Source organism: Ascaphus truei, chromosome 2 (assembly GCF_040206685.1).
Source record: "Ascaphus truei isolate aAscTru1 chromosome 2, aAscTru1.hap1, whole genome shotgun sequence".
Lineage (NCBI taxonomy): Eukaryota > Metazoa > Chordata > Amphibia > Anura > Ascaphidae > Ascaphus > Ascaphus truei.
This window is the reverse complement of record NC_134484.1, coordinates 317,642,964-317,660,039: the sequence shown is the minus strand read 5'-3', so window position 1 is coordinate 317,660,039 and position 17,076 is coordinate 317,642,964. Positions and strand designations below refer to the sequence as shown.

General features: G+C 42.7%; 1 protein-coding gene across 4 annotated transcripts in view; it reads left to right on the top strand.

The window, feature by feature from the left end:
• Positions 1 to 17,076, top strand: part of TRANK1 (tetratricopeptide repeat and ankyrin repeat containing 1) — a 69,936-nt gene that overhangs the window by 22,702 nt on the left and 30,158 nt on the right. For all 4 annotated transcript variants that reach the window (XM_075586511.1, XM_075586510.1, XM_075586512.1 and 1 more), the window contains 5 exons: positions 675 to 813; positions 5,798 to 5,938; positions 6,378 to 6,557; positions 9,089 to 9,256; positions 10,544 to 10,801. In XM_075586511.1, the coding sequence (XP_075442626.1) occupies positions 675 to 813; positions 5,798 to 5,938; positions 6,378 to 6,557; positions 9,089 to 9,256; positions 10,544 to 10,801 (886 nt within the window). The remainder of the gene's footprint in view (positions 1 to 674; positions 814 to 5,797; positions 5,939 to 6,377; positions 6,558 to 9,088; positions 9,257 to 10,543; positions 10,802 to 17,076) is intronic.

Sequence of the window (17,076 nt, the reverse complement as noted above, 5' to 3'; positions counted from 1 at the left end):
TTTTAAACAGAGAAATACCAGAAGCCCCTCTAAATGTAAATATCTCAGGAAGCAGGGGGTCCCCATAGCTGAAATGAACACGGTTTAGCTCCGGAGACCCCCTGCTTCCCGCCGAGGGGGGAAATAACTTCATTTTTTTTTTTCCAAAGGCAATGGAGCTTTAAGTAATTCTTTTAAATGCTATTCATGTGTGTTGGCGAGAAAGGGATGCATTAGGTTTTTGGTATAGGGGTTTGGGATCAAGATGAGAAGCGTAGAAAATGTTGAGCAAGTACTGTACAGTAGTGCTGAGCTTCTCTATTAGGATGCGGGAGTAGGTAAAGGGACTGTGGACCAAGTTGCAAGCAAGTTTTACCCCATTTTAGACATAGCAGATATTATTCCCAGATTCACAAAAGGGTGCTAAGCTTGAGCACGCCTTTACTCTCATTCATATGAATGGAAGTAAAGGCGTGCCAAAGCTTAGCACCCCTTTGTGGATCTAGGCCTAAAAGGGAGAAAATGACACAGGCACATCATTTCATTCATATTGTAATATTTGCATTATGCCATTCCTTCTGTGGACACTTCCTATGTTATATAATGACAATGTGCCAGTTTTACTACACCATTGCTTTTATACGTACACACGTATTTGATTTTAAAACAATTGTGCTTTTTTTGTACCCTTTCAGATGTACGTGAATTCTGGTCTATACAGCAATATGAAATCAATAGCAGACCTTGTGTCCTGGCTGATTAGCATTGGAGCCAACGTTGAAACCATAGGAGAATATCCTCTTCATTCCATTATGAATCTCTGCACAAAAGCAGGTAAGGAACAACACAGGGGTAGGGAGCAGTGATATAAAAGTAATAATGTCTGTGTCACAGGGATAAAAAAAACATAGTCCTTTGTACTGTATTTCTTATTGCTGTAAAGATATTGGACCTTGTTTACCAAGCATTGCTATGCCATAAAACGCCTCCCTGCACCAAAAGACACCTTAAAGCCCATTCACTTGTGAGGGCTGGAAAGCGTCTCTCAGATAAGTAAAGTGTTGAATGGCACCACTAGGTGGATATGTTCCATAATTTAGGTGGCCAGATTAACTAGTTTATCATTCCTGCTGTGTGGTGGTTTGACTTAATTTGCCTTTTGTTTTTCTCCTAAACTGTTTTGGATGGATTTCTAGCCCCCCTCTCAAACATAGTATGGGACCATATACTATAGGTGAGGGAACAAAGGGGCATGCAGCGTCCTCAATCTGATCCCTTCAAATATATGCCATTCTGCCTGTCACGGGAGACCAGTACTTTTAACACCTTTACCTTCCGGGATCAATTTCACGAGGCAGGACAAGGTAGTGGAATAAGATGAGGTTTATTCTGGTAAAACCAGCAGGCATACAAAGTAACACAAAAACAAGGGAAAAACACCACAACTGGGACTCTGGGGGGAGACACTAGCCTCAACTAGGTGCAGGGCGCTTGCTTCAGGAAGGCTTACCCTGTCCGCTCCACGTCAAGGAACACCACAGTACTATCAACGGGATAGATACCTGGCTTACCCCACTGGCCAGATCTGCGTTCAATATTAGACCCCTGCGTTCAATATTAGGCCGCGTCTCTAGAACTTGTCCTCAGCTTGGCTAGGCTTCTCCGGCACCTCAATGCATAGTGCTTTGCTATTGCAAGCAAAGAACCTTTGAAAAGCCTGCCTCTGCTTCACCGCACCAAGCCTAGGAATAGTCTCGCAAGTCTTGGTACTCTGATCGGGCAGTCCCCTTACATAGACATCGATGTCCTATGTCTAACATGGAACCGGGACTGGCGGCCAATCAGAGTACGGATTGTAGTGCAACAGCCAGTCACAAGGTGGAGGCTTGGCTTGTTGCACCCGTCAGAGGAAGGGGCGTACCGAGGGGCCCAGGTAGCTGGTTAGCGGGAAATTCGAACTGGCCAATGGGAACCGTGCCTACGAGCAACGGCTTCCCCTTCCCTGCCCCATACCTCCCGCTGGGTATACTCCACAGTGTCTGAGAGAACAAAGAGTCTCCGCCGCAGGCCGCCTTGTCTATAGACCTGGTTCTCCACACTTCCCCGCTCAACCAGATGACCTGACACCTCGTTACTCCCATCCTCCCCTTTGATCCACCATCTCTATGCTGGCCTCCCGGCTAATCGAATTACCGGGGCTGCATCCATAGAGATGAATACACATATTAAAACACATTTCTTTTCTACAACTTGGGCTTGGAATTTGGGTGGTAAAACTTGTCCTAGGAGCCAAGTTTTAAAACCAAGTTCCAAGAACTTGCTGGCTGGGCAATATTACTAGGGAATCATACCGTTATGAAAATGCATACGTGTACCTGCAAATCAGGCGTGAATCGCGAGTAAAATTATGGGACAACAGGTAACTTTGTCCAAAAATTTTTTCAGGTATTTTAACCCTTTTTTGCCCCTCAGTATCCAGTATTAGGGTCCCGTTCCCGAAGTCCCAGTTTTCTACCTATATCACATAAGATGTCAAAATACACACATTGTCCCCAGCTTATAGGTGCTGATAATAAGTCACTGGAGAACCACCGTTTTAGGGGTAGCTACCCAGGCTTCACCTTTTATTATGAAGGCTGGCTACCCATTACTGTCACACTGCAGATGCATTAAGAAAGTTCCATGAGGAGCAATATTATATGAGCAAATGCATGGTCATATGTTAAAATATCATAATGTATGATTGATCATGCAAACTAAGGCAGTAAGACAAGGTTCTTATATGGTTTTCCAGATAGTTCAGATCACAACATTTTATTCTGAAGAGTAATTCAATGCCAACAAAAACAGGAAAGGCCAGCGCAACATACAAACTGACACAACATATAGTACAATACTTCAGTGCTTACAGTTAGGTCCGGAAATAATTGAACACTGATACAAGTTTTGTTATTTCGGCTGTGTACCAAAAAAAATTCAAGTTACAGTTAAATAATGAAAAAAATAAATAAATAAATAAATAAATAAATATGTGTGTGTATGTATATGTATGTATATGTATGTATATGTGTATGTGTATATATATATATATATATATATATATATGTATGTATGTATGTGCAGTCTGTCAGCTTTAATTTGAGGGTACTCACATCCAAATTGGAGGAAGGGTTTAGGAATTACATCTCTTTAATATGTAGCCCCCTCTTTTTCAAAGGACCAAAAGTAATTGGACAATTTACTCAAAAGCTGTTTCATGGACAGGTGTGGGCTATTCCTTCATTATTTCATCATCAATTAAGCAGGTAAAAGGTCTGGTGTTGATTCCAGGTGTGGCATTCGCATTTGGAAGCTGTTGCTGTGAACCCACAACATTCGGTCACAGGAGCTCTCAATGCAAGTGAAACAGGGCATCCTTAGGCTGCAAAAAAAAAAAGAAAATCCATCAGAGAGATAGCAGGAACATTAGGAGTGGCCAAATCAACAGTTTGGTACATTCTGAGAAAAAAAGAACGCACTGGTGCAACACAAAAAGGCCTGGACGTCCATAGCAGTGGTGGATGATCGTAGGATCCTTTCCATGGTAAAGAAAAACCCCTTCACAACATCCAGCTAAGTGAAGAACACTCTCCAGGAGGTAGGCATATCATTATCCAAGTCTACCATAAAGAGAAGACTTAACGAGAGCAAATACAGAGGGTTCACCACAAGCTGCAAACCATTCATAAGCCTCAAGAATAGAAAGGCCAGATTAGACTTTGCCAAACAATAGCTAAAGAAGCCAGCCCAGTTCTGGAACAGCATTCTTTGGACAGATGAAACTAAGATCAACCTGTACCAGAATGATGGGAAGAAAAAAGTATGGAGATGGCTTGGTGATCCGAAGCATACCACATAATCTATAAAACACGGTGGAGGCAGTGTGATGGCATGGGCATGCATGGCTTCCAATAGCACTGGGTCACTAGTGTTTATTGATGATGTGACAGAAGACAGAAGCAGCCGGATGAATTCTGAAGTGTATAGGGATATATTGTCTACTCAGATTCAGCCAAATTCAAGTTGATTGGACGGCGCTTCACTTTACAGATGGACAATGACCCAAAACATACTGCGAAAGCAACCAGTAGTTTTTTAAGGCAAAGAAATGGAATATTCTGCAATGGCTGAGTCAATCACCTGATCTCAACCCGATCGAGCATGCATTTCACTTGCTGAAGACAAAACTTAAGGCAGAAAGACCCACGAACAAACAACTGAAGACAGCTGCAGTAAAGGCCTGGCAAAGCATCACAAAGGAGGAAACCCAGCATTTGGTGATGTCCATGCATTTCAGACTTAAAGAAGTCATTGTCTGCAAAGGATTCTGGACAAAGTATTAAAAATGATCATTTTATTTATGATTATGTTAATTTGTCCAATTACATTTGAGCCCCTGAAATAAGGGGACTGTGTATGAAAATGGTTGCAATTCCTAAACGTTTCATATGATATTTTTGTTCAACCCCTTGAATTAAAGCTGATAGTCTGCACTTCTATTGCATCTCGGTTGTTTCATTTCAAATCCATTGTGGTTGCGTACAGAGCCAAAATTATGAAAATTGTGTCGGTGTCCAATTATTTCCAGACCAAACTGTATCTGCTCATGAGTAAGGGTCCTTTAGTTAAACCCTTTGGCCAAAAGGTTATAAGCCTGAAGTCACTTCACGGCATGTCCAATTTGCAGGACCTAACACTACCTGGCACAATTCTCATGTACCACTCTTTTCTGCTGGAGGGAGAAAGACCATACTGGGTCTGTGATTCACAGGATCATGAGTAATTCAATGCCATTTTATGTAGTCTGAGGGCTTCTCGCAAACAGTTTGGTGGCTGGATTTGGCCAATGGACCAAATCCCTGCTGTAAATGATGTGCTTTTTAGTAAAAATTGTTGTGTGCGCTGAGCACGCGCATTGTAAGTGAAACTTCTTTGTGTTTTTTTTATTCTTTTGTCACCAGAAATTGTATTTGTTATGGTGATATTTTTAATTCCACGAAAGAGATTTGAGAGTATAATTTATTTAATTTTGTGTTGAAATTTCCATACCATCACTTGGAATACATGATATAATTGACTTATGATAACTAAAGTAAGATACATATATTTTGGATAGTAAAGTATCTAAATTCCGTAACTCTCAAAAGTCTTTAAATGTAAATTAAAAATCAAAACACAATTTCAGTGACAAAACCCAAAAGTTGGATTTAGAACACGCGTGCCAAAACCCAAAGAAGTTTGATTTAGAACGCGCGTGCTCACTGGGAATTCCTCTAATAATAGTGGTGTGTGTGTGTGTGTACGGCTGCCTCTACGCATGCGCAGCGTCTGTTTCTGCGCATACCTGGCAGCCACTTCTGCGTTCTGCACATGTGCAACCATTACCAGGGCGTGACATTACTTCCATTACGCTTTTTCGTTACCATTAACAAAATTTGCCCCATCAAAATTCCCTAGGGCCACTAAAGAAGTTTCACTTAAAAAATGTTGGTAGCTAATGTACACCCCATTCATATGTCATCTTTACTATGTATTTTTCATTCACTGGTTTTTCCTAAAACCCGTTGAGGATCTTTCCCCACAAGAGTAGAATTAGGAAGTAAACCCAACTACTGAGCAACTACAATTCAAAGCCTGGTATCAAACCTTTCTTTGATGCATCTATCTCAGAGCAAGTTGTTCTTGGAGCAGTTACTGTGCTTGTTTCTGAGCTGCCCGGTATTTGCAGTGCCACCGCTATCTTTTATTTTCTGAGATCTTCTTCTTTAATTTTTTTTAGTGGAAAGCAACCTCTTAAAGTACGTCATCAACAACAAACCGGGCATGAAGGAAAGGATCAATCAGCCAGATGGCAACGGCAGCACACTTCTGCATGTAGTAGCATTGACTCCAACTTCTTCCACCGGGTATACAGCAAAGTGTAAGTGTCTGGAACAGGAACAAAAGAGGAATCCTATGTGGAGGAGTTGTTGGTCTTGTATACACAAAGTTGAGGGTTGCTTCCAGCTGCAGCCACTTACTCTTATGTATTTTTGGCTTACTCACAAGTAAGTGTTGTTACATGCTCTTTTGGCAGTAGACTTGATTTGGTATCTAGTTCTTTAAATGAATACCAATGTGTTGTCCGTTGTATAGATTTCCAGCTCTTTGGATTGTGTATGCTTAATGAAAGTGACAAGAGAATTCTAGAAACAACTACAATAGCTCCATTAATCCCTTTTTTAGGAGGTGAAAATATAATATGTGATGTTGCTAAGTATCAAAGGGGACATTTTAATGGAATGAATGCTGTGTTTATTGGCAAATAGCCATTTGTTGTGTGTTTATTCCTATATAGCAATGTTTTCTGATTTCTTTAGGTCAAGCACAAGATATAAAGATGCTCCTGGATTTCGGAGGAAACCCATGTATTGGCGACCGGCAGGGGAGGTGCGCCCCAGACATACTAAAAAGAAATAAGAACTTCAAGGCAGAGGACATTATTAAAAAGCACTTGGCAAGCCAGGTTCCCCCTACATCTAATTCCACAGAACCAGCAGGTAATCTGTCAAGACAAAAGACAAACAATATTCTCTTATCCCTTTTAAAGCGTATGTAAAAATGAGTGCGTTTATTTCATAATACTCTGAAGCTGCTTCCTTGATCTGGAGAAGATTTTGGTCACTTTCATTCTAATTAATCTGCTTGTTCTATGGTACAGGGAAGCGGCTTATTTTTTAACATTTTTTTACACTCACTGCGCACTGCGCACTGCACACTGTCACTGCACACTGCGCACTGTCACTGCACACACTCGCTGCACACACTCGCTGCACACACTCGCTGCACACACTCGCTGCACACACTCGCTGCACACACTCGCTGCACACACTCGCTGCACACACTCACTGCACGCTGCACTCACACCACACGCAAACCACACCTCCCACTCCCCCTCCCTACCTTTGGTGTCGGCTGCTGAGATCGGAGCGGACCTGGCATCGGGAGGAGGGGGGGGGGTGGTGTGGATGCCGGTAGGGGGTGTGAGTGAGGAGCAGGCTGGGACTCGGAGGGCCGCGTGGGCTAGGCCCAAAACTGGTTGTGCCGCGTAGGAGTGGTGTGTCAGAGACACACAGACTGAGGGTGGGCGCGGAGGGTCTCTGGATGCCGGGCGACGGGCCGGTAGATGTGGGGGCCTGGAGGGGGGGGGGGGGGGAAAGGTGGATGCCGGTGGGGGGAAGGTAATGTCGGTTGGGTGGATGGGGGTGAATGCAGGGGGGATTGTGTGGATGCCGGGGGGGGTCGAGTGAGGTGCATGCTGCGGCTCGGAGGGCCGCGTGGGCTAGGCCCCAAACTGAATATGCCATGGAGGGCGGGCGCGGAGGGTCTTTGGATGCGGCTGGCCGGTAGATGTGGGGGCCTGGAGGGGGGTGCCGGTGGAGGGTGGTGGATGCCGGTGGTGGGAGGGGGGGGAAAACGTGTGGATGCCTGTGGGGGGGGGGGGTAAGGAGCAGGCTGCGGCTGGACTCGGAGGGCCGCTGTTGGCGGGCCTGGTGGCTGCTGGGGGACGTGTAGGGCTTCCGGCCACCTCTTCCCTCCCTCCCGATCGGTCGCGCGGCGGCCATTTTTAAAAAAAATTAGCGCGACCCCGGTTCTAGCGCGGTTGGATCGGGTGGCCCCCGAGGACCGCGCTATAACGGGGTTGAGCTGTATATGTCTCCTCAACCCTAAAAAAAGAGAGATGGGAAGCACATTAAACCACACAGCAAAAACAGTCGTCGTCCTCTGTCATAAGGGATTCACTCAGATCTTTTAAGTTTCGTTACCTAAAGCAGAATCAGACGTTGTGTTCTCTGAGTTAACACTTGACTAAGATTTATATTCCTGATTTTGATGATTTATATCTACTGTACATGCAAACACAAAAACGTCTGTGCTACATATCATTTGGCATACGCTTAACGTTATGTTCTAGCATAACGTTGCATTCTCTTCCAAGAATGGCGGGAAATAATAACGCTTTGTTGGTTAAATCACGCCCACCGGTGGTGCTACAGCCGTACAGACACTGCAATAGTCCTATTTCAGGGTCTGTATAGGAGTAACACCAAGTTTAGGTTAACCTTTTAGTGCAGAGAGGATAATGCATATAATTTGCATCTCGTAATGCCCAACGTCCATTATAGTTAACGCTATGCTCTTTATGAGAGAAAACATTGCTTAACCTTGCGCTCTTTGGTGAATACACCCCCCCTCTCCCCCCGTATTGTATCTAGTTGAAAGAAGGATTATTCCAACACGGAGATGTTCTTAAAGCAACTTAACTTTAATAAGCTCAGTACATAATACAGGTGTAGTATAGCCTCGTCCATTGTGTGAACTGAAAAAGATCTTCAAAGCGCTTTTTCCCCGAGGAACTTAACTCACATAGATTGAACTAAACTATTTATACTGTCCTTAAAAACACCACACCCACACCATGAGAACAGTCCCAGCCAATAAGGTCGATGTTTATTGTGCAATATCTGCAATATTTCTTGCTCTGTCAGCAAGCAAAGTTCTGAAGATGTCGTTGTTGACCATGGAATTAACCTCTATTATTTATCCCTTCCATTAACAGAGGAATTCTGATGAGTAGGGGTTAATCACTGGACCATGAATTAACTCCAGGTGCTTATTTTTGAAAGGCACATTGACTCTGCTTGGGCCTCTCCCACTTGTCTTGCCGAATCCCGTAACATGGCTTCTCCGTTTCCTTCCAGAGAGTCAGCAGAAACGTCAGGACAACAAAGTTGGCAATAGATGTGATAGCAGAAATTTGTCACATAGATCCTATTCTGTATTACACATAGAATAAATATTCCACTAGTGATTTAAACATATCCCACCTGAGCGGGACAATAAATACGTCTACATTTCTATATGTTCATACATGTGTTTACATAGATATATTGTTTTTACGTTGCTCTTATAGCAGGGGCCCACTATTTCTCTATCGAATGCTTTGTCCATTTCACAATCTGTCTTTATGTAAACTCCACCCCAACTTGACCATATTTTCCATCTCTTATGTTGCTGGTGATGTTTGCAGGTAAGCGGGACACTGCATCTCCCGTGAACGAGGCTGCTTCTCTTCTCAGTGCTCTGGCGCAATTCACAGATTTCTGCAAGCTGGAAAGGTCACAACCTGACCAATTGACTAATTTCTCTAAGCACAAGAAAGTGAAAGGGTTTCTGCATCTTCTGTCCAAATTGAAAGGTAAACTGCAATGCTTTTGTAGAGACAATATTTTTATTGGATGATCAGCAATTCAAGAGTCATAACAATCCAATCCATTTTTAAAGTATGTTTTATGTGCATTAGCAAGGTGCCAGAGATACAGAGCTATATTCTAGTAGACTTCCGATGATTAGCAGTAGTATGGAACCAAAGAGCAGCACTTCAACACGCACAACATTTTCTTAAACTTCCATCGGTGTTGAAGAGGCAATGTTTTGGCCGTTCATAGGAGGACTTCCTTAAGGCACGAGTGTGCAAACAAGGGGGCTGGGGCATGAGATTTTCTGGGGGGCGTGGCGGTTACCGAGGCCCTGCGCTTCCCTGAAGACATTTAAACTAAATGCTGGGGCACCGCGTGAGGCCTCTGTAAATTCCTTTACCTTGGCTTCCGGCATCGCCATGGCAACCCGGCATTAAGCATTAAATGATGCTGCAGGGTCACGTGACGTCACACGATCCCACTGCGTCATTTGACAGCAGAAGGGGGGGAGAGCAGGCATTGGGCGCAGACTGAAAAGTTTGCGCACGCCTGCCCTAAGGCAACAAAGTATCAACAATATATCATTACATAATTGAATCTCTTAACTGTATATTTACAGATAGTGTGAGTGTGTGTGTGTGTGTGTGTGTGTGTGTGTGTGTGTATAAAAGCAATTCTGTGTGTGTTGGGGGCAGGGGGCTTGATCGCTGCACCACTTGATAAGGGGGACTGACGTCTGCACTGTGGAGGAGTGGGAAGTATAGCGGCCTGGCTGCAACATAAACAAACTGTCTGAAGAGGACCGCACTGGACAGGGAGCAATATGGTGGCAAAGGGTCTGCCTGTGCAGGACCCAGAGGGGGAAAATAGTTGTGTCCCTTCTTTCACTGGGCTTGGAACCACAGATATGGTGGCATCCTCCTCCCTCCCTTCTTTCTGTTGCTCTAGTCTCCAGAATTAGAATACTCAAAGTGTGGTGGCTGCACCTTTTTAATATGTAACAGAACTTGCTTTGGATTGCTGATGTGTAATTTATAGAAGATGCATGTACAGTATAGCAGATCTGTTAAGCAGTAACCATTTGTAGATGCTGGGAAAATAAAGCAGACTCTATTATGGGACATTGGCACATATGACACCTTCCTCATAGTGTTGTAAAGGGTGTGTATACAAAGCCAATTATAGGGATTGCATCTGTATTTTTGCGTAATTGTAATCGCTAGCAATTGGAGCTATGTGGAATTTTTTTTTTTGTTTCCCTCATTTTTATGTCATTTCATTTTCAGAAATCCCACCTGATATGTCTTGTGATATCCCAGAGTCCTTCGCTGAAGGCCTCATCACACAGCTATTAGAGCAGCACAGGTGGAACGAAGTACTGCTTCTGTTGACAGGGAATGCCAATGGGGAGACTCCAGAGAGTGGGAAAGGGCTGCTTGAAAGATGCCCCCTTCCAAACGTCAACATTGGCAATGTCGTCAGTCATCTAGGTCCCGGAATGGATTTTCGGTTGCCGTTAGTCAAATTCCTGTTAGAACAAGGAGGTAAAGACTGTCAAATGTGCTGCCACACATATGTGTCCTTTTATATATTTAGTATAGCATCCAGGGTAGCAAGGGAGCGATGGTATCAGGAACACCCAAAAAAGAAAAGCAAACAATGATGGTGCAGCAAGTTAACACTATAATGGTGCAGGTAAGTCTTGGCTCTAATAGAATACCTACTTACAACAAGTAAGTGATAAAACAGCAAAAACAGGAGTTGAAATTGATGATGATTCGTGAAGACTTCCACTCACGTTGAATTTCATAGAAGACAAGGAGAGACCATAGTGTAGATCAAAAAGTAACAGGTTTATACGTTAAAAACACATAAGAAATGTACTCACAATATGTACATAGAACGAATTCACATAAGGGTTTACTTGAGGCAGTAGATTAGTCTCGAATCGGATGGTAGAATCTGCTCCTGAGGAAGCTGCCGTAGTACAGCGAAACGCGTAGAGCCTCCCACAGCACAGCTGTACTACAGTTTTTGCTGCTCCACAACTGAAGGCACCGAGTCTGCCCTGAGCTTTTGCCGTCCGCTTCCTGGTTCGCTCAAACCGGAAGTCGTCAGTCCCTGACCGGACGTGACGTCAGACGCTCTCCATCGCGATCCGACGAGGGGGAACTCTGAAGTGGCTGTAAACCTACCATACGATTCCAGACTAATTACTACCTCAAGTAAACCCTTATGTGAATTCGTTCTATGTACATATTGTGAGTACATTTCTTATGTGTTTTTAACGTATAAACCTGTTACTTTTTGATCTACACTATGGTCTCTCCTTGTCTTCTGTGAAATTCAACGTGAGTGGAAGTCTTCACGAATCATCATCAATTTCAACTCCTGTTTTTGCTGTTTTATCACTTACTTGTTGTAAGAAGGCATTCTATTAGAGCCAAGACTTACCTGCACCATTATAGTGTTAACTTGCTGCACCATCATTGTTTGCTTTTCTTTTTTGGGTGTTCCTGATACCATCGCTCCCTTCCTACCCTGGATGCTATACTACTTGTAAGGGAATCTGTACATATTCCCTGTGAAGGTTGAGAATCATTTCAGTTACACCTTATAATTCACTTTATTAATTATCTGCACTATCACTGTTGTCTAGCGCCGTTCTAAGTCACTGGGATTCACAACTCCTTTGATATATTTGCCTTTAAACCTATAGCAATGTAACTAGAAAAAAAAATCCCCAGGACGTTGGATTGCAAAACGATATTGTGGATCATTTAATTTAGTGCTTTTTACACCTGTTGCCAAAAAGTCACGTGAATTTTATATCAAAAGACAAATGGTTAATTTAGTGCGTACCAATTTTTTTTTTTAGACTTTTTACAAATTTAAAATAAAGATTTCTAAGACCAAATGGATTTCTATACACTTGATATTTTTATTTTTTTTATTAAGATTTTCAAATATAAATGAGAAGGGGGGGGGTACAGAAAAAAAAGTGATGGAGGGGGCGAAACAACCATTTTGTTACAGAATTCGTATAATCATCAACTTTCACATTGCATAGCATACAACATTTTATAAAAGCAACATATCCTACACTCCTCACTCCTGTAACATCTTTCCCAATGAGGGCACCCACCTATTCGACATCCCAGGGATCCCAGACCCTATCAAACCTCCTTGTGGTATGATTCAAAAATGAGGTGAGTTCATTAATTGAACATCATTAACCCTTCCAATGACCTCTCTCCTGGAGGGCGGAAGTGTCTTCTTCCACGCTGCTGCTACAACACATCTATCTGCCGTTTAAAATATGCAGAATCATTTAACTGTATAATGGTTCACACCTTCCATAGGCTTAGCTAGAAAAATTAAAATTGGGTCCAGCGGAATCTCAATTCCTGTCACATCTTCTGAGAACTTTCTTCCAGAATGTCTGCATTAATGGACAAAACCACCAAATATGTGCTAGATCCTCTATCTGTCCGCATCCTCTCCAACATCTATCAGTAGCCTCTGGAAACATTTGCTTTAACCTTTTAGGAGTATAATGCCAGCGTAACATAATTTTATAGATATTCTCTTTTGTCACTGCGCATATAGAGGTTTTACCCACATTCTCCCATATATCCTTCCAGTCCTCTCTTGTTATTTCAATCGGGAAGTCCAGAGCCCACTGATCCATATATTTATGGGCCGGGGTATCCTTTTGGGGGATTAAACCTTGGTCAAGGGATGAAATCAGATCTTTTTGATACTTTTTTTGTTTTACATAAATCTTCAAAACTTGTATATCTGGGGAATTCCTCTTCCATATAAAAACCTTGACGAACAAAGTATCGGACCTGCATATATTTGAACATCTCAGAAGTAGGCCATATTTTCTCATTACTTCCTCAAATGACAACATCTTTTTCTATTAAATCTCCCGTCTCTAGAATCCCTCTGTCTCCAGATTTTAAAGCCCTGGCCCTGGAAACCCGGAAGAATCCCCGGGTTGCAGAACAGGGGCGTGAGTCTAGACGGGTTTGACATGACCCTATACTTATTTGTTGTCAGCAGCCAGATTTTCGCTTTGCGGCGGGTCCTTGGAACGGAACCCACCGCATGACTGGGGCCCTGCTGTATTTTAATCCCTTGTATATTTGGAGATTTTCTGATTGTGGCTGCGAGAGGTTCCATTTTTAAGGGGAGAGTGGGCACCCCTGTCTAGTCCAATTCTTTACTGTTGTTAGGTTCCTCTCCCCCCTGGAATTTTCAAGGTGACTATTGGTGTCTGTTAGAGGGCATGAATCCCTTGCAAAAAAACCCCAGACAATCCAAATGCCTGTGATGTTTTATCCAAAAAATCCCATTTTATCCTATCAAACGTCTTCTCCGCATCCAGACTCAACAATACTGCTTTCAGTTTAGATTTATGTATCTGTTCAATCGCATTAGGAAAATTATTAGTGTTATCCGACGCCTGGCGTTCACACACAAACCCCACTTGGTCATAATGGATTTATCTAGGAAGTAGTTGATTGAGCCTGTTAGCCAGAATTTTACTATATATTTTCATGTCTGTATTAAGCAATGAGATTGGCCTATAGCTACCACAACATAGTGGGTCATTACCTTCTTTAGGGATAACCACTATATTTGCTTTCGTCATCTGTGGGGGGGATTTGTTTTCCACTAAGAAAATTGTTAAATAAATCCAATAGACATGGTCCTAGAATTCCTATAAAAATTTATATTACAGAGACACCATCTGGGCCAGGTGCCTTTGACGGCTTCAATGAGCTAACCGCCCTCGCTAGTTCTATCCGGATTATGCATTTAACATTTTATGGTCTTCCTCTGTCAATTTTGGGAGGTTGCAATCTCTAAAATAATCCTCCATCTGAGTCGGGTCCGGGATTTTAGCATTTGGGGAGTTATCTAGGTCACAGTGGTCCGTATAAAATGTAGCAAATGCCTCACCTATTCCAGAGGTTTTGTAAGTCACTTCTCCTCCCTTCATTCTAATAGCGGGCACCGAAGTTCTCGACCTGATCCCTCTGAGTTTATTTGCCAGTAAACAGTTTGCCTTGTCTCCCTTATCATAAGTCGGTTTAGCCTTCTTTACGTCTAATAGTTGCAACCTCTTAAGTTCTTCTCTAGCCTGACTAAGAATTTTAGAAATTTTCCTCGACGGTGTGTTTTAAAAAAAAAATTTTTTTAATTTTTTTTATATGTGAATATTACAATTTTATAATTGTTTGCGTTAAATATTTTTGTTTATTTTTATTCTCTTTCTGTGTGATGCTATTGAGATAAGCTGTCCTCTGATCGTGGCCTTATGGGCTTTCCATAGAGTCGCTGTCGACACTACAGACCCATTGTTAATATAGAAATAATTTTTAAGCGAATTTCCAATTTGAGTACTAATCTCTGAGTGATTCAGTAGGGAGTCGTTCATCTTCCAATGGAACGAACGAGTCCTGATAAATGAGGGATCAAACAGGATTGCCACTGGGGCGTGGTCTGACCACGTAATATATCCGAATGGACCGACACATCCAATATACCCGGGGATACAAATATATTATTGATTCAGGGCGAGTAAAAAGAGTAATCTCTCTGTCCCTTATGTGAGCCACGCCAGGCATCCCACAATCCAAATTCTTTAAATAGCAGTCTAAATTTCTTTGCTACACTGTATGTCATTGCAGAATGTGATTGCTCTGTGTGGGTGGACTTATCCATATCTGGATCTGGTACCATATTAAAATCACCTCCTTGGATCAGCAGCTGGTCCCGGCCATCTCCCATAGATTCCAATGTTTCCCTTAAAAAATCAATTTGCCCCTCGTTGGGCGCGTTAACATTCACTAACATCTTTTGACAGTTGGTTTCCTTGGATAGGTGAGGACTGGGGCTCAAATAAATGGGATTCACTATGAAGAAAAGAACCCACTGGTATAAATCCGGAATCTTTTCTATAATCCAATATGGTAATTAGCAGGAAAACGGAAAAAACCCTTATGCAAGCCTTGACAATGTTAGTCCTTATGATGTACTTATAGAGGATTTAGCATTGAACTGCGGTCATCTGACCATATATTTATATTCAGACGCATAAACATCACACCACCTAGTACAGTATGAGTCCAGCAATAAATGGAATGATACTCACAGCCAGATGTACAATAGTTTGTCACTCCCTAGTGGAAACCACAACCGCAGGAGTTTCTTCACTTGCAGGGTAAAGGATCCTTTTAATTTGGTAGTCGGTGTGCAAAAAACGGTGAATGTAGATAGCCAGTAAAGTAGACAAGGCAAAAAAGCCCAGAAAAAAACGCTGAACCACGAATTTAGAAAGCGACAAGGGAGATGATAAAAAAACAAACAATTTTTGGCACATTAAATCGTTTTTTTATCATCTTTCGTCGCTTTCTAAATTCGTGGTGCAGCGTTTTTTTCTGGGCTTTTTGCCTTGTCTACTTTACTAACATCTCTTGGCCTGAGAGGAACCCATGAACCACCAGGGACCTCTCTCCTTGATCTCTCTTAACCTCCAATACATGGAACGGGATATCCAGTTTTATCAGCATCGCAACCCTCCTTTTTTTTTTACTTATTAATGATGAGTAAAATGCCATGGGTATGTCCTGCTGAAGGTATTTAGGGGCAAAATGTGGCTCCTGCAGAAAAGCAATATCTGCGTTCAGATTCCTAAATTCCTTTAGGGCCAACCTGCGCTTACCATTACTATTGAGGCCTTTAACGTTCAGGGTGCTTGGCTAGTCATTCCCAATATCATATTTCTCTCTCTCGTGAAAGTTGCGAACATAGAACTTTAATGGTTGTTGTGAACTGATGGGGGTAGAAAAAAAAAAAAAAAAGAGGGAACTTCCCCCTCCTGAAACTTGGGTAACAACAAAAAAAACAAAAATTAAACTATAAAGAAAGATGAGTGTAACCAGCCACTCATCCCAGTTTGCGGTCAGACTGTACAAGGCCTGGCCTGGTGGGCATATGGCACTACTGGGGGGCGACCTGATGTCGGGAATACAGGGCTTCTACCCACCCCACACAATCCGCCTTCTATTTTCAAACCCCTGATCGCACCGATACTTACTTAAAGTGTGTGTGTGTGTATGTATGTATGTATGTATGTATGTATGTATGTATAATGAGAAAGAGGGGAAGGGGAAAAGGAAGGATACCTCTCAATAAACATACCAATTCCTTACAACTGTGAGAACGGTAAACAAATCAGACCTTTCGTATCATTTACTCTTGTCCTTCGTAATGCTTAATGCCCTTTGTGTCCATAAACCTAAACAGGTTCTTTCTGGTCTTTGGGCCAAGGCCCCCTAACCCGAGCCTTCAATCCGCCTGTAGACAGATTCCCAGAAAAAAAACAGACCCATGAGTAGTTTATAAAGAATAAATGGGGAAACCAGGGGGAAAAAAACATAGGAGAAACTTATCAATAAGTCCGAGATAGACTTCTCAAGGTCGCCGGTTCGGGGAACGGTTGTGGACTCTTATTGAAACTTCCAAGGTTCTGGTGAACATTAGGGGGACTCGACTCGTAAGAGCTTAGTCGATCTTAATTCTTTCATCTCCGGGCTACTGCCCCCTCGGTTGACCGACCATCTTCTCTGTTCTCATCCGGGCTCAGCTGCTGACCCGGTCCCTCCCTGGGGGTCAGATTTAATGCCGATAGGAAGGATGAAGATTTTTCAGGATAACGGAGCGAAATTTGTTTACCTTCATGATTGACTATAAGGTGGAAAGGGAAGGCCCACCTGTAGCGGATCCCCTTTTCCTGGAGAACCGG